General features: G+C 41.8%; 1 protein-coding gene across 1 annotated transcript; it reads right to left on the bottom strand.

The window, feature by feature from the left end:
- Positions 1-3: 3 nt before the first annotated feature.
- On the bottom strand, positions 4-27,644 carry eya2 (EYA transcriptional coactivator and phosphatase 2). The gene is given in 17 exon segments (XM_020096475.2): positions 4-1,050; positions 1,341-1,441; positions 1,539-1,660; positions 2,176-2,290; positions 2,953-3,113; positions 3,869-3,927; positions 6,004-6,093; positions 9,695-9,778; positions 9,939-10,029; positions 10,031-10,076; positions 10,922-11,105; positions 11,245-11,321; positions 15,689-15,808; positions 16,227-16,347; positions 16,862-16,913; positions 17,064-17,143; positions 27,486-27,644. Coding segments are annotated over 14 exon segments (1,434 nt in total). The 5' UTR covers positions 16,330-16,347; positions 16,862-16,913; positions 17,064-17,143; positions 27,486-27,644; the 3' UTR covers positions 4-969.

Below are 27,644 nucleotides of genomic sequence, written 5' to 3'. Positions count from 1 at the left end.
CAATACAATTAATTTATCTTTATTAATCTATTTTTCACTCTGTCAAAACAAATCGACAATAAAGCTTTATATACAGATAATAGCTAAGCTGACAGGCAGTGTAATCGGCACATGCACAACCATACCAGTTCATCTATATTACAAACAGGTTATTGAGAAATTAAACAAAGATGCAAAAGAGGAAATACAACATGAAAACATGTACAACCCAGAAAAGGAAGGATTCGAGCCTATGATACAGCATCTTCAAGACAACGGCAAAACATTTTTACAAGAGCAGTGTTTTGGTTTTTGAAGGGGATAGTTTTTCATGTAAAGCTCCCAAACGATATTAACCAATTGAACCAATAATAAATAGCTCACATTTTAATGATTAAACACAGACCATTTTCAATAGCCTCTAACTATGAGGAGAATGTTATTTGATGTTTATCTACCTGACATGAATAAAAAAACTCTAAAATAATAGTGAATGTAAAATCTGTCCCACGACTTAAAAATAGTGTTGGCTGAGTCACAACAAATATAAAAACATACAAACAGTCGAACTCCATTCTGAAGTTTTCATCCGTGCAGACACTCACTGTGTTTTCATTAAAAAGGATGTAAGAGTTAGTTTTCAGTGCATTCTTTGTTGCCATAAACTTGAGATGAACTGAATTATAAAAAAAACTTTTCCTGGGGTTGGTTATGACGCTTTGGTCCCTTTTTTTTTTTTCTTTTTTTTTTACACTTGTCTTTTGGTCCAGTTCATTTGGCTTCATGATTTTGTGTCAGGAATAAACTGCAGCCTCGCTTCAAAATCCTCACAGCTCCTCTGGCTGTGAAACTGTCTGTCTGGGTGCTCACTCCAGATAGCATATACTGACTCTGAATCAGTCTCTGGGGGCACGTTCACCCCCCCGGCTGCACTCAGGTAGCATTTCATGATTCGGATTAGAAAGGGTGGAGTGTGATAAATGGCGCCCTCTAGAGGTAGTCCAGCTCCAGTGCATGGCTCAGAGCTTCCAGATCGGCCCGACAGGACACTCTCCAGAACGGCATGTTCTTCTGAGAAAACCAAAATGAAATCAAATTTAAGTTCAGGTTTAATTGGGTCAGATTATACTTTCAGTAATCCTCCAGATGCTGTGCTGATGTGAAACACAGACTGTGGTCTGGAGTAGTTTGTGACAAAGTATACATGGATAATATGTCGTAAAGTCTAGAAAAAGATTTTAACATCTCATCTCACAACTCAGACACAAAAACGACAGAAATCTTCTTTCAAAGTGAACTGATGAGTTGTGGCTCATTTTTAGGCAGTAACACAAAAAAATATATATAAAAGGGAGTTGTACCTTCTTGGCGACAGCCTCCTCTTCGGCTCCATCTCCGATCACCACGTACACTGCTCTCCGACCAAATCTCTGAGAGATGCGCTCGAAGCAGCTCTCTTTGCCTTCGACACGAGGGAAGAGCAGAGGTTGATGTGTTAAATGAAACAGCTGAATGGAGGTTGAGGCCTGTATTCTTTATCACCTGGATTGTTCTCTCACCTGTTTTGGTGGCACTGTATATGTTCTCTATGGGGAAAGCTGAGCCCAGTCCGTACAGCAGCACCTTGGACAGAGCTGGGATGAGCTGGGTGGTCGTCACCAACACGTTCACACAGTTCGGCCTGAAACAGACACATTAATAATAGGGTTACGTTTAAGAGCAGTGGTGTAAAGTTTGTGCATTTATTCAAGCTTTACACTGTACTTTAATGTTCTGATGTTTGTGTACTGTGCTTTCACTTATTTCGCTGTGTTTAAGTGGGAGAAATTAAATTTTAATTTTTAACTGCGCTATATTTACCTGACAACTATCGTCTAGCTTGCTTCTAAAATATGATGCAGTTTCGATTAAATGACCCGACATCATTAAGTTGTTCAAATTACCTTCACATTAAACAGCGACAATATTTTATATTATTTTACATTCGCTTATTCGACAGTGACATGTTGTACTTCTGGCTGAGGCTAATTTGCGCTCCCTGTCCCTGGTCAGGCTTTTCTAATCAGAAATCTAAAATAAAACATGCAGCTACTCAGATTTATTCGACTCTTAAAGGATATACAGATATGAATGGCTATAGATATAAAATGGAGCTATAAATCAAATGTAAATCACTATATCACAGCATAAACTGACCTGGAGTTGATGAGCGCCAGAGCTTTAAGTGCCTGAGTCAGCCACAGGTCAGTCAGGACCTCCATCTCTCTCCTCAGCTGGAGCCACTCCTCTCGCTTGGGGCTGCCCAGCAAACCTGAGAGACACAAGTCTGACCGTCAGGGATGATCCGAACCCCCCCCCCCCGCCCTCACAGCTCCAGCACATAAAACGTCTTGTTCTCTGAGACAGTGGGACTTTCTGCAGTCCCTGGACGGACAAGTCTTACACTAAACCCTGCAGCCAAAACCTCAGACACATGGTTTCCAGCAGAGTTAGAGCAGCCAGATGTAATCAGCAGAGTCGGTTCATACTGAACAACAGCTGACTCATCATCCTGGTTGACAAACAAACATGTCTGGTTCTTCTCAGCGTTTCTTCACCACATCGTGATTCAGTTTGTTTAATAGGTCATACATGAGTAAATAAATATTTTTTTCATTTTTGGAGAGGGCAGGTGATTATCGTTATATCCTCGCTGTGTTCTGATCTTCAGCGATGGCTTTGTTAGTGAAATAGAGTAAAAAAATGCACTTCTGTCAAGAAGGCCTTCGTTATGCATCAAATACTAGTGAATCCCAGTCACAGAACTTTGGTTTGAATCTGCACTTTTTCAGTTTTGTCTGTTCTGGTGTATTATCTGGTCTTTTTTAACCCACGTGAGCCATCAGAGAAGTTGACATAGTCTAAACTTCTTTACATATCAACAATACAACAGCAATTCCTTTAAACTTTTGTATAAATAAAACGTCAGCTTACCACCAACATTATTCTTGTATGTGTTGTAGATCTCCTTGACTCTGCGGTATCGGAAAGCCAGCTTCCTCATCCAGTCCACCCCTCCGTGGACCCCTGACCCCAGGCACAGAGAGCCGGCCCCCGCTGGGCTCTGGAAGCCGTCCGACCCGAAGTTGTAAGTGCTGCAGGATCACAATGCAGGAAACAGCCAGGATGTAGATCATAAAGAAAAAACACACTCTGTATTTTTCCTGAGCATCTTATAATGGTGCTATCGTCAGTGTTTTAAAGGCCGCACTCCCAGAAGTGGTACAACTACATAAATTTTCATGCTCTAGGAATTGATTCAAACTATTCAGGCTATGAACAAGAAGGCGGTGGTTAAACCATTCATCAAATTTGGGGAGGCGTGCCAGTGCAACCGCAAAAAATGTCAGGGACAAGAAATGCTTTAAAATTGAATGTAGCAATGAATGAAGCTTTGTCAGTAAGAAATCATGAAGTATATACATCCAGCGTGGGTAAATAAAAAAAAAACTTTGAGATGAAAAAGGCCAAGTTCAGTAAAATAAACTTGAGAAAAGTGCTTTGGCAAAGTCTGGCACTTTCTCAGATCACTCCTAAAAGTGCTTCAACAAGTTTAACGCAATAAAATGTCTGGACATAGCGAGACAGTGGGAATTATAAACAGATATTCTGATGAGAAATGAAAGCGTTGGATAATCCTGCGACATATTATATGGCTGTGGATGTTGGGGAAATAAAAGACATGCACATGCTTGCATGCATGAACACACACAGACACACACACTCCTCATCTCATCTCTCTGTTTTTTTTCCCTCCTGCGCACTAAAGCCTAGAGGGCAAGTCTGGTTCACAAGCCACAGTAGAACCGTCAGAGTCGCTCAGCAGAGCTTTACACAGCAGGAGCTTTACCTCAGGTCCTGTCCGTTGTCATCTGAAGCCACGTCATCAATATGAACCTGGTCACATTCCTGGGAAATGAAAAGGAGAGCGGATATATCAGAAGATCCATTTCAGAGTTGAGCTCTGCACAGACAGGTCTCTCCTCTTTAGGGGAGCCTCTGAGAGTGATAGTAAAAAAAAAAAAAAAAAAACTCAAAAAAAATCAAGAATGGAGGAAATAAGGTGTCGGGACCTGAGACAGGGAGGCGCCAGAGACACAGGACAGTCAACACGGTGGTGCAAAGACTGAAACCACGTGGTGAATTAAAGTTACACTACATTTTTTATAGTGCATCCTCTGAAGAAAGGCTCATTGTGTTTGACGAGCACCGTGGTGTGCACGCTGCTCTTCTCTGTCGGACATTAATATAATCAACCGAACCACAGGGATTAAAAACCACACTGGAGTTTAAACATGCGGCTGCAGCCAAAACACTTCAAGCAACACGCAGCTCAATCAAAAACTTGACAACGCTTATTAATATTGGAATCGTTGGACGAAACAAAAACAAGAAGCATAAAAAAAATCATCATAGCTGACAGAAAAAAAAGATCTCTTTTATTTCTGTGTCCCATGTTCTGCAGCTACAAGCTTCTAAAACCCACAACCCTCTGTCTTCACATGAACACACACACATCCTGGTACGTCTCCGTGTTGTCAGGCAGTGACCCGGGACAGACAGGATCTCCTATCACCTTTCAGTCTTTCTTTCCTGAGCCAGACAGAGACGCTACCTCATCTACGAGTCTCCTCCCACTCAGGTGCCAGTCGTCCCTGCACAGATGCTACCACTGACCCAACGATGCAAACACAACACACGCTTGCAAACTTAACAACGAGACAGCAGGAGATTCCCTGGGTCAGATACAACATCTGGAGCATGTAGGTGGGGGGGGGGTGCCTGGGTGGAGCAGCAGGAGGTGGAAATAATGCCTTTTTGTTTACAACACATCGACACTGGCGTCGGCCAACTTCACAAAAGGCTCTCAAAACTTTCTCTGTCTGTGTCTCTTCTTAAGAGTTTTTAATTCTCTTATTTTTTCAGTTTGGTTTCCGTCAGAAACGCGCCCACTCGCTAGAATTTTCCAGACTTTTTCCTGCTGTTTTCTCACATGGGCGTTGTACTTGTTGTCTGGCAGGAAGAGATCCAGGTCAACAGACTAATTAACTAACTTATTCATTCATAATAATTTCAAGCTTTTATCTTATCATTCGTTCTCAATCATTTTCAATTTGGATTGAATGTCAAATAATTAGGCCGTCACCGATTACAATTACGTGAACTTCTGCCCGCTGCTACTGCTTCCAGAGTGACAAGATAATTGTACCTTAGGACTCAGCAGCAGTTGTCAGTCGCCCGTTGCTTTATTCTGAGCCCTGACAACAAAAGAAAGGATAAAAACCAGGTTTGCAAATGGCTCTGTTGGCTCCTTACCCTCTGCTCGACTGCTCCTCCTCCCATTTGACAAATTTTCCTCTCGGATGGTCAGACACACACCTATAATTACAGCACAAAGTGTACTTTCTCTCTCCCTCTCTCTCTCTCTCTCTCTCTTGCCAGGCCTCGCTAATCTTTTTCTTTTCATTGTCAGTGTAAGGTTGAGGAATGCAGGATGAAAAACATGTAAACGGTTCGGTCGCTAGCAGGCGATAAAATCCTTTCATTTTCCTCAGAGGTCGCTCTGAATAATCTGTGAGAGCGAGGACGCCAGCAGCGAACAACACCTCCTTTTACTGTTCTTGCTGGAGCGTCACTTCAGGAAGGGAAATTGTTTGGAAAATGCTGCAGTAAGTGTTAATGCAGGATGGACGTTTATGCAATGACAGCTACGGTGCTTCATGCCAGACAGAAAAAACTGCAAATGTCAAAGCTTTTCTGGTCAGTAGTGGTGTTGCAGTCAATGCTGCTATTTTCCAAATTATAGTAAAGAAATGAAATGTAATAACAGCAAAATAATTGAATGGGCGTGTGAAGAGAATGTGAAAAGGTTTTAGTAATTTAAAAGGAAGACATAATCTCAGAGCGTAATCCACAGAACAAAGTGTTGTCCTGCAACTTTTTGAGTTTCTCCAAATCAATTCCAACACCGATTTCAAAACTTACCTCCAGATCGTTGAAGAAGAGTCTCGAGTCGGCCAGATTGAAGATCATCTCCTCCATCCACAAACCAAGAGACACGGCCTTGGATGAGTCCTGGAAACACACACAAGCACACACACACCATAAAATATACAACTTCACACACAAATCGCTCCGAGGCTTAAAGGCTTTGCTGTGTGTTGGTTGTATGGCTCTGAATCTGGATGTAAATGCACTTGAGGTGTGCTGATGTATATACAGTGAGCACAGTGGAAACAACTTCCTCCTCAGACACGGTTATGATCTGTGTCAAATACACTTTTCACTGAAGGAAAACTGGTTTGACCTAGTTAATAAAAATGACGTAAGAACAACAGCTCCTCTATCACTTCAGGGGCTGCACCTTTGACAGTAACTTCATAAATAATAAAACCGTCTGGCCGCGCTGAGATTGATGGTTTTGGTATTTAGAGAATAATCAGTTAAATCACATTTAGCATTATGAGTCGTGTCACTATTCTCGCCCTGTCAGAGCTGCTGCCGGGTTTGTTTCTCTGAACTCCTTTTCACTGGGATTGACACAAACAGGTTTGAGGGAGAGGCAAGTGTGAACAGGCGATTCATCATATATGTCAGTCAAACTGCTGATTCTTATCTTTACTGTCGCTCCTGACTCTGGCCTCGTTAATGCCTCTGCATTAATCTGCGTCTTGGGTGATCCGATCACAAAGTGTGTCAGTTCACACCTGGTGTTAGAACGCGTCCTGAAAGACAGTTTCTGATCAGATCCACTGCCCCGCCCCTCTGTGTGTGTAGGACAAACACACACAGATATCACTTCAGTTTGCAAAGATCCGATTCATTGTTGTTTTGAACCGGTGGGAGGCAGCAATGCACTGGAAAATTAACGAAGAAGAAAAAAATCTATTTTGGCTCGTTGCAGGCAAACCAAACCATCCAAGACACTCTGTTGTAAAGTGTGCGTGTCAGTTGAGTCGCCCAGGGCACATTGGGCAACCCAGGACACATGTCTTGTAAGCATGCAAATAAAATACAACTGAGCATGATGGAAATGACATTAGTTGAACTAATATATGATTGTCAATAAAAAATATTGGACAAATAAAGTTTTGATGTGATGGTGGAGCAGGAAACAGGATCCCCAAAGTTAGTACTACAGCTGGAATGATGAGAATAAAAGATGAATCTGTCCATTGATCAACCGAAGATGAATGGATGAATTGTATTTCTGATTTGATATTTAGTTAATTGTCCTTGACTTTAAATATTTGGCAGAGACGCAGATAGATTAATGCTGAAAATGCTGCAGTCGTATTTATCACAAATTATCCTCCGGGCACAATGAAAGTCTGAACCAAATTTCCCATCATCTGATAGTTCTGTCAGACATTTTGTAGACAGGCTGACACCGACCCTGGGGCCCTGCCACTAATGAATTACACAGCTCTCCCGAGTTTCTACCGAGAGTAATTAAATTAAATTTAAGGAAATTGATGGAAATCAATGGCTTCCTGTGATGATGGGAAAAAAAGCAAAGTAAAACACAAGTCTGTGATTTATAGTTAATTGTTAAAGCACATGATTCTTAAAATTGCTTCCTCTGCTCTATTTGCCCGACAAATATGCAGGAGCTTGTTACCGATTTCATTAGAATTCACGCAGTGGGTTATTTCAGGAAAAAGAGCAGGTATACCATACATCATTCTTTTTCTTGATGTTTTCTTTTTTCTCTTTCTATCAACACCTCACACCACCCAGTCTCTCTGCTCGTTTCCTCTTGTATGGAAAAACAGAACAAATACCTGGGTGTTGCATTGCACCAACTTCGGTTCTGTTTCTCAATAAGAAAATAATAAATCATCACCCAGATACACGCGTAAATCATGATGGGCAGGCTGACATACATCGTGGGCGCGCTGCTGTTCATGACCACAAAAGAAGGTGTGTGTGTGCGCACGTCTGCTCGCCGTATTGTCTGGAGGACAGCGTTGGCTTGTCTCTGGCAGCGAGACGGGAGGAACAGAGAGGTGTCAGCCAAAGGTGAACATCAGACGAGTTGCCAAGCAGAGCTGTCTCCTGGCTCCTCTGAGGTTTAGAAACGGGCTTGATGACACATGGTGGGTAATGATAAAATTGACTAAACACCCCCCCCCCCCCCCCCCCCCCCCCCCTCCCTCTTACACAAAAGGGTGTAAAGAGAAAAGGGTAACTGGGGACTAAGGGCGGCAAAAGTTCAATAGGAGGAGTGAGAGAGAGAAAATGACAGGATTGCAAAACACTGTCCAGAAAAGGAAGGGATGAATGCAAAGGATCAAGGGGGAGGAGTTAAAGGCTTAAGAGAGGTTTGTTCTGCTTATCTAATAATTGAAATAATTATCTGTAATCACCTTCCTGCAGAGACGATGGCTGCTGTTATGCAGAGGGACAAACAAAACCCTGTCTGCTAATCTGGGACAAGAATTTAAGAAAAAAGCTCTCGATTCCTTCAGTTCCCACCTTCACTCTCAGGCAGGGGATGGCTGATATGAAAGACAGACCTCGGGGAGAAAATTCACACACTACATGACAGAGGGGGCTGCTGTAAGATGGATGAGATAATGGAGGAGCGGCTCCTCGTGTGGATCTCCCGTTCACCTCTGGCTCAGTTAGGCTGGTGAAAACAACTGTCTTTCAACACGTCCATTTGTCTTTCCTGCTTTATGCTGCAGGGCCCGGACCTGCCTTCACGTATACGCATCAAAACCATTTGTTTATGAGGAGAGTTTAATAGACGGACCCTCATGGGAAGAGCCTGGGTGTTAAACGCAGAGACAGCTCATGCCAGAAAAAAATGTAGAATGGTTGTTAGAGGATGAGTTAGCCGCACATTTTGGAGGAAGAGAAAAAGAAAAGCCTGTAAGCCGCCCTGACGCGTTGGACTGTTAATCTGTTTTTCTGCTGTCACTCATTCAACTCTTCTGCTGCATGTTTGAGTTTTGATGTCAGAGTCCGTCCAACTGAGCTTCCCCTGGATCCAGCAGCGGGGTGTTTTGGGTGGTGGGAGGAATCAGGAATTTTTGGCACATGAGTCACATTTCAACACATCCACTCTCTTTGCTCTCTATCTCTCTCTCTCTGGTTCTTCCCCCCCCCCCTTCACCCCACTCTCCGTGGCAGAGAAAGAAAAGAAAAAGAAACAACGCCATGCATGCATGGCCTGCCGGGGGCTGAACCCCGATCAGAGACGCTGCTCTCAAACTCCCATCAGCCTTGTGTCAACCCGCAGGGGGACTGTGAGAATTCAAAACACAGATCTGCGGCCAACAACAAGAAAAGCACCACTGTCCGCCCCTTGTCAGCTGCCGGTCTGTTATGTAAAGATCCCGCTGGGTGTCAATCACGCTGCAGGATGCTGGGGTAGCTAAACAACCTTGGTGCATTATGATAAGAAACAAGAGGGCAGAAAGGCAAAACAGCCAGCGTGTGAAAATGCTCAGGGATGATTGCCAAAGTTTGTGGACTGGAACCTTCGACTGCTAGTCAAATAAGCAACTGAAACAAAGGGTGAGTTGACTGTAGAGTTTGTTGTTGAGAGGACGTTGTGCCTAAGTGTACCTGACTACCTGCTGCATAATTAACTGTCATGAGAGTGTGATGAGCCGCAGCATGCATGTCTTACAGTGAAAGACAAAGGGGGGGGGTTGTATCGCCGTACCTTGCCAAATCGTGAGGAGAAGGTTCCCGTGAGGAGCGAATGGAAAATGATGATGGTTTCATCCAGGTCCCAGATAAACACTCGCTGCAGTGAAATAACAGATATGTAATGTTAACCTCATGAAAGTCTGTGTCTGAGAGAGAGAGAAAGAGCGAGAGCGAGAGCGAGAGAGAGAGAGAGAGAGAGAGAGACAAATAGTGCAGAGAAATACTGATAATTCTCGACACTGTGAGCGTGTGTTTACCTCTATATCAGAGTCCAGCGGTGGAGCGGGGTCACTGACTCTTTTCCTGCCTCTCAACTTCCCATCGGACCCCCGCCGTGCTGCGACCCCCCTCCTCTTTACCTGGTGTGGGGGGACTGGGCGGTGGGTGGTACTCTCCTGAAAAACACCCTCACAATGAAGTTGCAGATTCGTCTTTTTTCATACGTATATTAAATAACTAGTCACAAGTCAGAGTCTGACATTTTAAAATCTATAAGAATCTGTCTCTTGACTGTGAACTTGGGTGAAGAAAAAGCATTCATTTGTTTTTAGTTAGTTAACTTAGTTGAAACTAAATGATTTAAAAATTAGTATTTAGAACTAAACCACATGGCTGTGGATCAGTGGATAGAGCGGATACAGAAGGTCGGTGGTTTGATTTTCGGTATGCACTGAGATGCACTGTATGAATGTGTGTGTATGGGTGAAAGGCAAAAGTGTACTGTCTTTGAGACAAGCCCTATATATAAATACAGATCACGTAGACGATTTACTTTTTATACTTACAAACAAGTAAATACTTTATCGTACTTGTTGATTGTCATTAAAATGATTGGAAATCCTCTTTAGTCAGTCCAATCTTCTCCTCTAGCTGCATACACATTTTAAATGGGGGCCACTTGCCAGCCTGCTCTTTCCTTGTGAGCATCTCTAACCTTACTGACCGCTCCACATCATTATCAACAAAATGCTTAAGATATTATTAAAACTGCAGCTGTTTATTTTTTATTTTATTTTTATTTTTCTCTATCTTAATGCCCTTCTGCTGCTGCAATGTCCACATTTCCCCAGTGTGGGATGAATAAAGTCTATCTTATCTTATATTATTTTATCTTATCTTATCCTCTTTACAATTTAAAATCCAAGAAAACATAAAGAAACATCAGGTTTGCTGCAGTAAATCAGTAAATCTCTCAGAAAAGTGAGATGAAAAACTGCGAAAACTACAAAAGGACACTTACCTGTATGTGACTCTGGGCTGTGATTGGGCAGCATGACAGGGTGTTCTGGATGCTGATAGGCTAACGGAGCAGTGATGGCAGCAGGGCTGATGTTGCTGCTGGTTAGGTAGGGGCTGTTGTAGTGATGTGAGTTATAATACGGAGAGTACTGACTCTGGCTGTAGCTTGAGTATGCTGAAAACTCCTGTCAACACAGAAACAATCACATCACAAACTATTCTAAAAAAAAATGTATCAGAGAAATGACAGCAGCTGAATTAAGACGTTATTTATCGGTGGCATTTATCTTGGCAGTAAATAATGGCTGAGGTTGAATTACTCACCTGCTGGGTTGGGTTGAATGGGGTTGTACTGGAGATTGCATGGGTGCCTTGAAATATTCCAGATGAAATTCCACCACCTGAGAAATGATGTGCAGAACAAACTATCAGATGACAATCAATCATGCAGGATAAAAAACTACCACAAACAGTATAGTGGTGGGAGATTAGACTGATTTAATTTTACAGCATCTGATATGATATATGAAACTGAACGTCGGACGTAATGAGCAGTAAACTCTGACTCGGTGACAGTTCGGTGCTGCAGGAGCTGAGAGTGAAGTATATCAGTTATTTTTTATCATATATTCACCATTCACACCAGGCCTCGGGTGACGCAGACGACATATCTACAATCATCCAAAACCACGTCCAGTCAATTAATCTTTTCTTGTACGAGTAAGAATTATGTTTGATACAAAAATACATGTGGGAAAATCCTACTTCTTCTGCTGCTGCTGCTATGAGAGTCTTCTTCATTTCTAATCAAGCTAAGGCAGGAATGTCTTCCTCCGAGCAATTTTCCACCCAAAGAAAAACACTGTCTCACTCTGGCATCGTCCTGTCAAGTCTGTCCGTTCTGTTTGTTTGGCTGATTAATTACTTTTTCTTCACCTCCACCCACGGCGCTGGACAACATTTTAGAATTTTCATTTCACTGCTTGTGTTTGCCTGTTGGCTGAATATCTTAAAAAGTGTCTCTTTTCTTTAGAAACACTAGAAGGGCTGGGCACGAGCCGGGAAAAAACTGATGAACTTTTGACACTGATTGCAAAAGAGTGTGTTAATTGTGTTTGTGCAAAAAGGACATTTCCCAATGGCTCCCTGTATTAAACATTGAAAGCTCTCGAGGTGTTAGATGATTCACACCTTTCATGTGGACAACTGAGTGCCTTGGTTTTCAATATTCATCAGAGAGAACAAAGATACAATGATTATTGACAAATGGCGGTGCTCAAACAAGACCGTTTACAACAGCTCTACGAGGTGTTACCATGTTTGTGTATAAAAAGGGGCGACACATGTCCACTTCCTCCCAGTATGCAGAAATTAAAGTTAAAAAATCACGCATAGCCAGAGTCTGCGCAGATGGAGCAACGTTAGCGAGGTCCTGTCGAAACACATGCTCAACAATCTGAGTCCGTCTCAGCTGTCAATCAAGACATTTCACCCTGTTCTCATGACATCAAATAACTAATTAAAGGTACAGTGTGTAGAATTTTGTGACATCGAGTGTTGAAACTGCATGTTGCAGCTGAACACGCCTCACCTCACCCTCTCCTTCCAAACATGAAAGAGAACCTGTGGTAGACCTCAGTTCATAAAAACTCAAAAGGTGTTAATTTGTCCAGTCTGGACTAATGTAAAAAAACATGGCGGCCTCCGTAGAGAGGGTCCCCTCGATTTAAATATATTTGTATGTGTATATGTATATATTTGTAATATATTTGTATATTTAGATGAAACAAACTAGTGAAAACATCATAAGAATTATTCTACATTAAATATCTGCCAATAGTTCCCTTTCACCTAAATCTTACACACTGGACCTTTAAAACCAAACTCATTGGAAAAAAACAACACTTTTGTTAGTGTGATAAGAACTACCTTAATCAGCCAGAAAGACAAAGTGTAGATGAGCGATAGTGATACCAGTTAATGTACCTATTGTCTAATCTCAGGTAAAACATGTGTACACGCAGATGTAACACACTGACGAACGGCCTTTTACTGACAAGCTCGACTTTAGCTTACAGGTGATTGTGTGCACTGCAATTAGTTCATCTGTAATCAAACAGAAAACAGACAAATTACATTTGCAAATATCTGTTTGGTTTCCAACTGTAGTGTTTATTAAAAGGGAGGGTTTTGCTACCTGATAACCTCAGATGTGTTAAAGATGCCGTTCCAGTAATTAGAGGCTATGGTTTGGCCGTTGAGCTGATGTTCTTATCCATAATGGACGTATCCTGTTTGACTTCTAACTGTTGCTCCTCTCTGATCATTAAGAAGGATATGTTTTCATTTCATCAATCCACTGCTGCTGTCTCGCGCCCCTCATTCCTTCCTCTTCTCATCAGAGTGCATGACAAACCCAGAGTAATGGCTCAATGGAAGAACCACAGTGAAACCTCCAACATAACAACATAACAGTCTTCAAAGAGACTAAAGGAAAAATACAGGAGGTCTCTCGAGTAAACACTAAAATGCTCCCATAGTCCCCATTTGGTTTCGGTTGTACACATAGTATTTTGATGACTTTTTGTATGATGTGTGTGTGTGTGTGTGTGTGTGTGTGTGTGTGTCCTTGAGTACTGTGTACAGTATAATGGACGACATGGAAACATTCTGAAATCCTACAAACATTTGGTTGTCGTGGCAGTTTATTACTGTTTGAAGTTTGCAGTTAATGATTTATGCATACAAATATTCAAACAAATTAATTTTGTTTGGGAACATTGTCTTTCAAACTGCACGGCGTTAAACAATGTTTGTTGGTTCAACAGTCGTTCTCTCGCGGAGCACAGTCATTGAAAGCTCTGTCGTTTGCGAGAGGTTTCATCAAAAGTGTGTTTACAAGAATATTTACATTCCTGCGTAATGTCTGACATCTGAACATTCTCTTAAAGAGGGAGAGATATGGAAAACTGGAATCTGGGAGGGTGGAAATCTTTTGTGATGGATCCAAATTGTGATGGATGTTTAAAAGAGTTCATGTTGTAGATGTTTGCTTTCATCTCTGATCCAAGTAAGTATAGATAACCTCAGGTTTGTTGGAATCCTACAACTATTATCAAACCACTTGTGTTTCTTGGTTCACAAGAGCCGTCTTCCCATTTCTCAGCAATTAGCTGGATGGGTGCAATTTCATCATAACTGGAGCTTGCAGTATTTAGTGGAAAATTAATTGCTGAACAAACGAAACTTCTCTGTGAATAATTGCTTGTTTTACACCGTAGAAAATATTCTGCCACTTCTTCAAGTTCACATAATCCATCTGAAATTTCAATCATCACTAAATCACATGTCGCACAAGAGAGCCAATCAAATCAAACAAAATGGTCAGAGATGCCATTTTGACACATAAGGTGATTCACGAAAACATACCAGAAAACATACCACCTTAAAATCTGCTGTTAGCTGCTGGTAGCCTTTCAGCGGCACAGTGAATTGTATGAATGTATCTAGATAATGCTAACAAGTACAAGCTAAAAATGACTGTGATGCATTTGCAAAGAAACATAAAAATAATATTAACAGTGTCTCCTGGAAATGAAAGTTTGCTTAGCTACTTTTACCGTTTTCATAACTTGGACTATTGGATGAGCTTGTTCTCTGCCTGCCCTGCAACTTCTCAGAATGGAAGTTTCAAACGTCGTATCTTTTGCTCAACTTGTGTTCGTGTCTCTCTGTTGCACAAAAGAATGCTGTAGATTTCAGTGACATAGTGATTCCTTGGCAAACAACAAACCGACAAACCCCAACTTTGCTTGATGCCAATAATTACAACTTAATACATCCATGGTATCGTCTAATAGTACTCAGGAGGATACCACTTGGTTCACAGCCAAATTTATTTCAACAGGGTGAGACTACTCATAAAGTCAGTGTAACGTATGATCAGGAAAACTTTGGATTTAGAGTGTGTAGCAAAATCAGGGAAATTCAAAAACCCATCCAACCATAATGTTTACAGTTTTCATCGTTTTGTCTCTATTTGACTCACAGTGGAAAACAGGGTAATCCTACTCACCCCTCCCTAAAATGCACCTTAACCCCTGCCCCCCCACACAAAAGGTCAATTTTACGCTGCATTCAAAGCCATAAAGTCGCACTGAGCGAGTCATGCTTTGGGCGCCGGGCGACAGAGGAATGTGTACAGATACACACACACACACACACACACACACACACACACACACACACACACACAAGTACACACTCCAAAGCCTACCACAACTTCTTACATTTCAGAATTTGTTGTTTGGCAAAGACTCATGCATCCATCTTTTGTTTTTCTCCATTATTCTGTTTTTCTGTCTTCCACCCCAACATTTCTCTCCCCTTCTCTCTATCTTTTTTCCTACTCTCTCTTTTTTTTTCACTAAAAGACACAAGTGCTCGCATGCTGTGTTGTTGGTCTGAGCGGAGAAAGGGGGCCTGACCCCGAGAAAAGAGGAGGGGTGGGGAGACTTTTGACGCCAGGAGTCCAGACCGCAGCTAATGGAGAACAGGTGTGGCAGAGGGAAGGAGAGAAAGATGATGAGAAGAAAGGAGAGGAGAGGAAAGAGGAGGAGGAGGAGGAGGGCTAAAAAAGAGTGCAAGAGTTGGGAGGATAAGGAAGGATGCTCCTGCCAGAAATCTCAAAGATAGCGGAAGGTCTGTGTGCTGGTATGTGTGTGATAGTGTGTTCTTATATTCAGTGCACACAGAGTTTCAGACTGACCGTGTGTGTGTGAGTAGCTGTAGAGACTTTGACTGGGAGTGGTGCTGCTGAAGTTTGAGTAGCCCAACAGTCCTGTAGTCTGTCCTGGAGAGTGACTCAGACCATCCTCTGTTTTAATGTCTGGAGAGAAAGCAGAAGATTTATTGACCCATATCACCACACATTAACACAGACTTCAGAGACAGAACGTGATTTACTATTGTTCCTGCAGTATTTAACAAGAGTTTATGATACAATTATAGAGGACGGTTGCTTTCAATTGGTTCGCTGATAAAAAACGAGTTTTACCTTGGAAATTATTTTCAAATTTTCCTCAACATGCTTAGATTGTCAACACGATTATCTTATACATCACAACAAGCTTTTTGCTATTCCAAAATAGAGGTAAGTCATCTACCGGGTGACGTTCATATTTTGTTTCTTTATGAGCAAAACAGCAAAGTCATGCTAACTTGCAGAATCTAAATACCTGTTTGCCTTCCCACCGCATTGAAAACATTTCTTTTGTTTCCTGATTTTCCAAAATGTTTGTACTCACTGTAAGACGGCATGCTGTAGCCCTGCGTGTGGTGAGTGTAAGGTGTGTATGGTCCTGCAGGCTGGAGCGCAGGGCTGTACTGAGTCTGTCCATAAGCAGCCATGACACTTGTCAGTTGGTCCTGAAGCCAGAAGAAACGATGAGGAAATGTTTCGTGACAAGTTCTTCTTTATGTTACAACCAATCTGTGACAGTCAGAGGTGATGGGGAGGAAGTTCATACTCAGCTGTCAGAGACATTGTTATATAATGAGAGGATCTCTTTGTGTTACCAAGTGAAGCAATGAACGGAACAAACAGAAAAAAAAGGGAACTGCTGGGCGGAATCAGAATAGACCGTTGGAAATTTTAATACTTTTAAATAACGGCAAAAAAATCTGTTGGACATGAATGTGTTAATATTTAACATTTTGATTATGATTGATAGTGAGATAGAGAGTGAGAGAGATAAAGATTGATGGATGAATAGATAGATAGATAGTTAGATAAATACACTGATGGACAGATAGATAGACTGAGGAGAGATTGAGATAGACAGAAAGATAGATAGACAGGCAGATAGATGATAGATGATAGATAGATAGATAGAAATAGATGGCAGCCTGACTTTCATTAACAAATGCGATGGAAACTCACCTGCAGAAGACGTGATGAGTTTGAAACGATAAGAAGCTCTGTGAATGAGGCCCTGTTGGAAAATGAAGTAAAAACGGTTACAAAAATGAAAAACTAGGAGGAAAATCTACAGCTTCAAGGATAAATTTGTTTATTCTGTTTGTTGAGCTGGAAAAAAATCAGCCAGCTTTCACAGCACTTCACTGTTTTCTCCTTCTCTCACCTGCCTCTGTAGAAAGAGCTTTATCCTCTTTATCTTGTCACGCTGCTGTTCGTCAGGTTCCTCTCAAGCCGTCAACTCTCCTGTGAAAACAATAGCAAATACACGCCATCAGGATAAAGGTCTGCAGCTGAGTGACACATGGTGACGTGCCTCAGGCCCCGTTTGCAGCAAGATGACGAGAGGAGAGATTTTCTCAGAGAGAACAAGATACATGTGGTATTGGAGAGAAGAGTGGTGGTCTGACTGTCAGACGAGTTAAAGAAACCTGACAGGTGACATTGTTTCTTGGGAAAATGTTACAAAACGCCCCACTGCACCTCTACTGACTCATCCTGTTCATGTGGCTTCTTAGTAGAAATAAACCAGGAAAAACACCAAGAACTAGGCTGCGGTCCAAATTCTAAATAATAGCCGTGTGTGACTTAGTCATGATCCTCCGTTCAGCACAATGTCTCATGTATGTTATGATGATATGAAGAGACAATGGAGCTTTGTAAGACAGAGACTGAGATAGGGTGACACGGTGAGGCAGAGGAAAATATGCAATACATTTTCCAATGGAGTACTTCTCACTGACTCAATGAGCAGGGCTGCTGTAAGGAATCTTTTTTTTTTTCAACATTGATGTGATTTATTAGGTATTAAATACACTGAACTAATCAAAGTCATATATTACTTTTATCTATAGATACTTTTTTTATTTGAATTCCTTAATATTGATTGTATCATGGATATAATTCACTATTGTGTCCTACTGCCCAAACTAGTATATGAGCAGACTGAAGGTCAAAAGGTCAATGCTACATGAATTAGTCAAAGCAAGTAGCTGAACAAGGTCAGTGTGTCCGTCTGCTGAGTTTAAATCCCAATCACACAAGGTGGTGGTCAATCTGAGCTGTGGTCGACCGAGGCTGTTCCGAGAAACGCTGAGGTGTACGTCTCCTCTTGCCAGTAGGACCAACATAATGACGTCCATTAGAAGTGTAACACTATTATATTATAATTTAAAGCACCTGTTTGAAGAAAACATAAAAAATGACCACAAAGAAATGTGTTTCCCCAGCATGGTGACAAAGAGCAGCATAAAGTGCTCAGAGCGCGGACGTAAAAACCATAACCAGCATGTTTGGGGTGAACCGAAGTGTTGACACAGAATCAGGCCTCATCATCCAACAGCCATACCGACCTCATGCTGACTGAATGGGAGCAAATTCAGTTATAGCGGCACATGAATACATATAGGCATGTTAGAGGATAAATAAAAGAGCCTAAACTGTCTTGTTTTGGCAACATCTCCACAACTTGTGTTTGTTAGTGCACAACAAGGCTGAGCTTTATTCCATTCATTTCATTTCTGTCTTTCTCCCTCCTTCTGTCTCCGTCTCTTTTGCCTCTGGGCCATTCCAATCCAGCAGAGCTGTGGCTAACTGCCTGACCTCTGACCTCTCTGACAACACTACGACAGAGACAGATGACAGTCATGAATTATAGGGGCAGCGGGGTTTTTACAGCAGCAGAGAGGGATCTTAAAAGACAGAAACATGTGACGCTTTATGAGCAGAAGTTTCACTGTCAGTGGTACGAAAAGCTTTGAGCAGAATCACAGTAACGTCTGTGCTGCTCTTGTGTTATTAACGACTTAGAAAGAGCAAGAAAACACTTCTGGTGTTATGTCAGCTCCACTGATGACGCTGCCCTCCTGGCTTTTAAAACAGCCATGATGGTGTTCAGTGTTTTCTGAGTAAGCATGAAGCAGCCACAAAGGCTCTGGGGCCAAAAATCCACCTGCACGTAAACATAAATAAAACAGACTGTAAATCTGTCACTAATGACGTGATTTACTGTTTGTGACTAATAGTCTATAAGGTAATGACAGAAACAAGGTACCATTGGCCTTATTATATACTAATTGTGTCCAATTTTATTTAATTTACATTCCATAACTGAATGGAATGGATCCAACAGTATGAAACCATTTAGGATCAGAACCAAATAACACACACTGTAAATAGTGTTTTTAAAAGTATTCTCTGAGAAATCAATACAAATTTTGAAAAACGCAAAAAAAAAATTAAAGTCCAGGATCCATAACACATCCTTCCATCAAGTTTCATGGTAATCCATCCAACCAACCAACCAACCAAATGAACAGGGGTGAAAACATAAGCTCGTTGGCATATGCAATTTTATTAAACCACCAAATTATGCACCGAATCATGACTTTCAATCTAAACCATGTGTTCATGTGTTTTCTGCTTTGCTGAATTTGTTTCCACTTCAGAAATGACCCTTAAACCAGCTTCACAGTCTGTTTGAATCTGATCAGAGACCCTGATCTGTCCTCCATCACAGACTGTGAAGCTTCCGGAGAGTAACACTGACCCAACGTTAGAGGAAAATTAAGGAAAGGGCTTTCGTGCTCTGCATTTCCTACTGCTTCCCTGCAGGCATCAAAAATTAAAGCAATGTCTGTTTAGAGTCCTCTTGACTTTAGTTGCATCCCTGCAACAGTCCGTAACACACGCACATGCATGTACACACAAACATGAAATCTGTGTGTGACAGCAAAGGCACTTCCTGGTTCAGGGTGAGGCCTGGGAGGAGGGCGCACAAGGCCATGGGAACGGCAGGACACCGGAGGGAAGACGAGCGGAGCTCAGCAGAGAAGTGGAGGGCTGAGGGCTGAAACTGAAGCTAAAACAAACCCAGCAGGGCCACAGGAGGCCACAGGGCCACGAGGCCAGTCCCACCAGCTTCACCTGGGTCCCAGGGTTCTGCTAGACCACTGCTTCTTTCACGGATATCAAATTATATCCTTTGTGCTGACGGATTACATCACAGGGTGGCGTATTGTGCTTTAAGTTGAAATGTCATTTGATACAGTTAAAGGAATAAACTGGGTTTATACACGTTAACGTGTTCAACTAGACTGTTGAGTGACGAGAAGATGACAGACACGTTGATCCACAGATGATCCCTATGTGACAACTGACTTCACTTATCAGGGGAACGTCATGCTCAACAACAAGGTTGCTCCAAACAACTACAAATCTAAAACAATGAAGATTGACTCTCCGCCAAGGAGGTTATGTTTTCACCCCGAGCCATTGGTTTGGATTTCCACAGAACTTGATGGATGGGTGTCACAGAGGCCAGTGGAGAAACCTATTCAATTTGGTTTGGATCAGGATGAAAGTGTAGGTCCAGGATTTTGTTTAATTATTATTTGCGTAACATTATGAAATAGAACATTCTTTGACATTTTGTCCATGGATTTCCCACAGAATAATTAATGGACATATTTAGGCGACTAATATCTACAATCTGTTGCAGGGGATCATCGGGCTAAAAATAGCAGGTGTGAGCAGTTTTTTTAGATCTGAGTAAACTGTAGAATTGTCCCATTGCCAGTAGAGAAGTTTGCCCAGAGTGTCACGTTCAACGTCACGAATGCGGCGAAAACTGAGGCGCTCTCTGTCGACTCGCTGTCTTTACAAATTAGTGCATTCACCCGGGTTTCTCGTTTCAGTCAAAGCGGATAAAAATCTGTGTCCACTGCAGAGTCATTTGACCTGAGAGTGAACGCCAACTGTCTCCGTTCATGTTGCAGAAGAAAAACAGAAGTTAATGGGTTTTTCGACCAGTGGAAAGGTGGCTTCACTATATAGTCTTTAAACGCAGCAGCAGTAAACACAACTGATTCTAGTCAAGTGTTAATATATTCAGAAGGAGAGAGATGAGCCTGGGGGAATTTTATGAGAACAAGATTCCTGAAGAAGTTGTGGATATTTCATACTAAGAAACCAAATGTGATGTAAGCGGCCATTAGATAAGTGTGTGAGTACAGTTTATAGTAAATAAATATAAGAAAACAAATATCTTAATTTCCTGTGAAGGGTGTGTGCTGTTTTATCTTATTTACATTAGTCAAAATTTGATTGAATATGATTTCAGGCATCTGCTGTGTGTGTGTGTTTGTGTGTGTGTGTGTGTGTGTGTTGTTTGCAGTGTCAATACATGTGCTGTGTCAGTGTTGATTTTTTTTAAGACTGGATACGACATGCCGGAGTCTGGTGACACACCGCCGATCATTTGACCTTTTCTGGAAACATTATGGTTCTCGATCAGCAGAGTGACAAAGTGACTTTCTGCTCTGTAATCGTGCCATATGGGACCCCACCTGGGGCCCTGCGTTCGGACAGTCTGCCTGAGTGCCTGGGGGGATGTTGGAGCTTGATTCATCTCTACACAAAAACCCCTCTCTCTTTCTCCCAGTTGCTGATAAAAGACACAGAACAAGGGCCCAGTATTTTAGTTTTGTGTGACACTATCAGGCTTTTTTCCCGGTTGAGATCGGTGCCATCTGGCAGCCACTGCCCTTTTTAAGCACCTTTGACACACGGCTGACAGTTCAACACGACAGACTGCAGAGAAAATCATCTCGCATCTTATCTCGGTAATATAAGCTTTGGCATTACAGTTGAAGTACTGAAGTAAAAACAAAGCCAACACCTCCTGAGAGCAACATTTTTTATTTTCTAGTCTTTTTAGAATCTCAATAAAAATGGAGAAGCAGAACTTTCAGACCCCTCAATCTCTGATAATCCTTCAACAAACCAGATACAAACACATTTTCAGTCTACTAATGTATGCACCAATAAACAAACACACACAAAATGCAACACAATCAAAACGCACAAGACTGTTCTGCTCTGAGTCAAGGCTGCAACTAAGAATTATTGTACCAGTTATTTTCTTAAAGAAGTATTTGACCTATAAAATGATCTTGACAATGCCAGCAATAATAGTTTCCTATAATCCAGATGACATTTAAAATGTCTTGATCTGTCTGATTAAAATTTACAAAACCCAAATAGATTTGCATCTTTGTCAAACAAGACTGGGAAAAGAAGTAAATCCTCAAAACTCAGACGCTGGGAGCCGGTCATGTTTGTTTTTTTTCAATTAAAAAAAAGTACTTAAATGATCAAAAAGATCATTTGGATTTTTGCTCCAACAAAGAGCTTTCAAAAACTCAAAAATTGTCATTAAATTCTATTCTATTCTATAAAGGTGTTAAAGAGAGAAGTGTAGAAAATTAAACATTTTCAAAGAGCAAATTTAATTTTGTACATCAGATGTGCAGAGTGGGGCTGGTGGTCTGTTAACAGATGTTCGGCGTTCATAACCCACCTTGACCTCAGCAACCAGAGAATTCATTAAGAAGCAACTGCATTCCAAGTATGTCTGTGTGTGTGTGTCTGTGTGTGTGTGTCTGTGTGTGTGTGTGTGTGTGTGTGTCCAACAAGCACTTGGTTTTAAGCAAACTGACCCCTTAACTCCACGGCGTCCCCGTGCTGAGTGATAATAAGAAGAGGAGATCCTGCAGAAGCCGGATACTTAATTCTACAATGAATTTCAGCATCTTCAGTGCCAGTAATGACATTGGAGCATGTGCAGACTGTGAGGGATACTCTGAGCGTTCCAGTGGAGATTGTGCTGATCTGTTTTGACTTAGTACACTAATAACAGACTGTTTATTGATGAATAAGGAGGAAAATAAACATTTAAAAAAGAAAAAAAACGTGGGATACTTTCGACGGATAATGTCGACAGCAACCTGTTTGGTTTTCGTCGACTCCACAATGCAACGTTTGCTGAGACACAGAAAAGCAAAAGCACAGGAGTCAGATGTTCCCGTGTTTCTGTCACCTGATTATTATCTGTGTGATCAGCAGACGTTCCCAGATTCTAACTCAACTAGGGTGTTTACATCATCAAGCAAAAAAATGAGGACGCTTGAGCAACCGGTTCAATACACACACACACACACACACACACACACACACACACACACACACACACACACACACACACACACAGAGCAGCTTTGAAAGAAATAGAGGGCATTCTATGAGAGGCTCTAATTAATCTCTGGCAGTGAACCTGTCTGTAACTTTAGACTCGGTGGCCTTTTCTTTCCACTTGACTAACTCCTGCTACAGGACTGCTTTAAAGCCAGAAGCAACCCCACCCCCATCCCCCAGTGATCAAATGCTCTTTATTCAACAATGCCAGTGTCTTTATCTCTGTTTCTCCAGCACATGCTCCTCACTCCTCCTTTTGTAAATTACTTCTCACAAAATGTTTCTCTTTCTCTCATTCCTCCTCCCTCACTGGCCATACCCCGGCACTCTCACTCTAATAACAACCCCTAATCATTTTCCACCGGTAATATTGCCAAATCCGAGAAGGACCACCTACCCCAGAGCCCAGACTCCTTCTCCCCCAGAACCAGTGCCCTGAGACGGGGGGTCAGAATGAGGGACAGCTGGCAGACCTCCCAGCAGCCCAGGAGGAGCGGGTGTGGGGTTGGAGGACTGGGCTGACCCCAGTCAGATGGTGGTCTGGCTCCCAGGTAAAAAACATCTGGTCCAATGATGGGAGGGTGGTCGCAAACACACACACACACACACACATGCACACTAAAAACTGACACACGCCTGACTGCATGAGTGCTCCTGGCTTCACTAATGAACACACACTCTCAGACTTGCTGCTTTATTAGTCATTAGGACAGAAAGGTTGGCCCTCCATCAGTGTCCTCGGCAGACGATGGCGAGTGGCCGCCCTAGTTGCTAACAGCTGGCCAGGCCGAGCTCCCTGGTAGCTGAAGCTCGCAGGCGTTACAGGCGGACTGAGGTCCAATTACTTGTTTACTGGTAGATTTACTGTGTGTGTGTGTGTGTGTGAGAGAGAGAAAGTGAGGGAAAAGAGAAAGAAAGAGAGTGATTAACACCATTTAGAAAAGATCAATGCAGATAACAGAAAATGGAAAATCCTGTTTATTTTAGTGAGGAAAACTGATACAGAGGAAAAATTCTGACACCTAAAAAAATACTCCCAGAGCCACCGGGACAATTATTAAAAAACTCTCTATTTCAGTGGAAAGTACCCAAACGGCTATTAAGCACGAAGAAATGAAATATGGTCACAGTGGCTATACGCTGCGATGTGTGTGGCTCCACCATTCTCAGGATATGATAAGGAGAGCGGAGATAGCCAGAGAAACAGCTGCTGTCTGCTGACACACACATCACCACGAGGCCTCCGCGGCCACTCTCTCTCGCTCTCGCTCTCTCTCTCTGGGGCTTAGGGGGAATTAAAAAAGGGAGGGAAGGGCGGGAGAGGGGAAGACATTTAGGGGGAAGAGAGTGATCACTTCTGAGCCGAAAACAGTTTGGGAGGAAAGAAGATTAACCGATAGTGTCACAAGCAACTCTTTTGAGGTCTGATGTTTAATTTCACCAAATACACCTACATGTATGTGAAGATGAGGATGTCTCACAACACACACACACACACACACACACACACACACACACACACACACACACACACACACACTTCTTCTGATATGAACGCATGGTTCCTTTAATGACCAAACGTCTGTCACACACACTCTAGTGTGGAAGATGCAAAGCAAATAGTCATGAAGGAAACATTGGCTTAATTCACACAGAGAAAATGAGGAAGTGAAATTTGATTTTAATCAAATGAAATATCTTCCTTATCTCATAACATCACCTCTCTGTTGTTTCTAGACCTTAATGCTTTGTTCAAAATAGCAGACGACTGCACATCAGCAGAGACATGTGAATGCTGCCTGAGCATGAACAAAGTTACACAAGAAAAAAAGTATGTTGATAGTGATACTAGTTTCCCACTGATGAGCAAACAAATACAACATAAATAGAAAAATTATAAGTAAATAAATATATACACAAATAATCAATTATTCAGGCATTACTTTAGAGTAACTATTAGTATTTTTAATGAATGTATCAAGATTATTTTTTGGTCTTTTCAACAGCTCTTGAATTAATACTATAAAGTTATTTAACTGATGTGTTTGTCATTGACAAAACAAGCACACACTAATGTGTAATGCTCCTTATCATCTAGATCTGCTGTCATGCATAAGAACAAAGAGCATTGTCCTGTAAATGTCTCTATTTGAAAAAAGGCACATTAGGATTTTGTACATTTAGATGGATTCAATCTGGATAAATGGCACAACACAAAGTGAGTGTGAATTCAATAAAGCTGCATCTAAATGAAAAAGTCAAAAAAACTTTATCAGATACAGAAGATATTCACTTCAGTGCAGTGAATCAATCTGTGACGTCTACACTGACAGCGAAGGTTTTTATTTCTGGGATGATGTCTTCATTTCAGACTGACAGCGTGGATTGGAGATATTTTAAGATTATGTGAAGCAACATGACAGGTCTGCTGTAACCTTGAGCTCAGGTCAGCAGGGTTGTTTGAGAGAGAGAGGAGAGAGAGAGAGACAGAGAGAGAGAGAGAAGGAGACATAGCGAGGGAAAGAGAGGAGGAGGAGGAAGAGAAAAAGAGGGAAGAAATGCACGGAAGTCAGAAGACATCAAGAGCCGTGGTGCGGCTGCGAAAGAAATATAATGAAATTGGTGCAGATAAAGTCAGGAAGAGCAGAACTTCCTATGAAAATATTTATCATTCCACAAACGTTTGGCTACAGAGGGGTTTGGAATTAATTTGTGTTTTCTTAAGAGGGGGTGCCTGGTGCTACAGGATGGGGAATTCTCCGCAGCTCGGGACTTTTCTGCTGCTGCTTATTCACAATTTATTAGAGCTGGTAATAAGAACCATGAAGCCTGAGGAGAGAGCTAGGGGGAGAGAGAGAGAGAGAGAGGGTCCCGGGCCTGCCGAGGGGAGAGGGAGTGCAGAAATGAGGCCTAATGTTATTAGGAGAAGAACCACAGTGTTAAATCAAACACACCCGAGCGCACACCTTCGGTATGTGGTCTGAGCACGCCTCAAGTCCCCCTGCATCAGACCCCTGCATGTTAAAATACAGCTTTATAAGAGAGAGATCGACAGCCCGACACGTGACAGATAATTGACACTGACAAAGAGAGACATACATCCAGGTTATTTAAAAAATTCAGAATTGAGTGACACTTTTGAGAAATGGTAGAGAAGGCACATTTCTCTGCGGTTTTAATTTGCTTGTCCTGCAACAACGATGTGCAAAACTCAAGTAAAAACAACCTATGGAGACGTAAATCTTACATTTTATATTTAATATGATAAAACTTTCAATATATTTTTACTAAAGACATGTTGTTAATGATCTCCTGTAATTTATTTCAACCTGAAATTGCGATTTTAATCCAACCAGATTCTAACAATTGCATTAAAGTGCAACGTCATATGTCTTTGCTTCTCATCTGTGTATTTACATTTCGTTTAAAAGCCACTGAGCCACATCTCTGCTGCTCACACTGTGCAGCTGATAACACAGTGGGTACGTTTCTAGTCTGGAGCCATGAAGGGGTCCTTGAAAAATATGAATGCCAGCCTTTGAAAAATGCTTAGCGAGGCTCCCCCTAATTTTAGTTAATGAGGGTCCCTGCCTGGCTGCTGGAGGGTGGGTGGGGTGCGGTGGGTGTCAGTGATTTGGGTGTAATCTTCTGTACTTAAGCCGAGCTGAAAGTGCTGCACGGATTCAAGCAGCACCAAGAAAAACAAAGGAGCTCAATCAAAAGAGAAGGTGCCTCACACTCACACACTTGTTTTTCTTTTCCTCCCACATCTATTCAAGGGCTCACTGAGGCACAAATAAGGGATTCGCTGATGAAGGAGTTGAGAGTTTTTGTTGTTGTTATTTATGACTTTTATGAATGTAAAGGAGAAAGTGGAGCTGAAAAAATATGTGACAGTATCCACAGCTGACAGCAAACTTCAAACTACACAGAAAAAAATTAAATACAGTCCGCATTTTACTTTTGCATTAATAATTGTTTTGTGAAGTAACATGGGTCATGAAGGCCTCAATAAAAGTTCACCAAGCTTTCAATGTTTGTATCAGGCCTCTGAGGTACTTTTCCTTTAAAATATTATCATAACAACAATATCTGCTTCTTTTTAATTTCTCAGAAACGTACACATTACATGAAAATATATAAATGTATACTTATATATATTCAACATTATCAGCATTATTTGCATTATAGTACAACTGAGAGGAGGGACTGCACTTATAGACTGGAGGGAATTATGAAATTAAACTGTTATTTTTAAGCTTATTTTATAATAATCTTACAACTATAATCTACTTGTGATTATCATAATGTAATTTTATAAATGCTTACAGGAGGAGCTGGGGGCTATAAGAGTCCGTAGCCCTCATATAAATGCCTTGATCTAAATGTGAGCACAGATGAAGCTGAAGAACATTTTAAAAGATATATTTTGCAGGTTCCTATGAATTAATTTGATGGTTTGATCAGAATAAACGAACAAGATGAGATCGAAATCGAGATGCAAACAAAAGAGAAACCAGCTCCACTGCGGGAGAACACAAGATTTCGCACTTACCATTATTCAGGGAGAAGATTACGCAGAAAAGAAAAATCCGAGTTCCAGTCGGAGCAGCTGCGTCCCCATGCCCAGAGGAGGCTCCGCGCACTTCTCACGACTGTCCCGCAAACCTCTGGCACAGAGAGCGGCGCTGCGGACCCTCAGCAGCCGAGCAGA

The sequence above is a fragment of the Paralichthys olivaceus genome, chromosome 2 (genome assembly GCF_024713975.1).
Source record: "Paralichthys olivaceus isolate ysfri-2021 chromosome 2, ASM2471397v2, whole genome shotgun sequence".
NCBI lineage: Eukaryota > Metazoa > Chordata > Actinopteri > Pleuronectiformes > Paralichthyidae > Paralichthys > Paralichthys olivaceus.
This window is presented reverse-complemented; position numbering and strand designations above follow the sequence as displayed.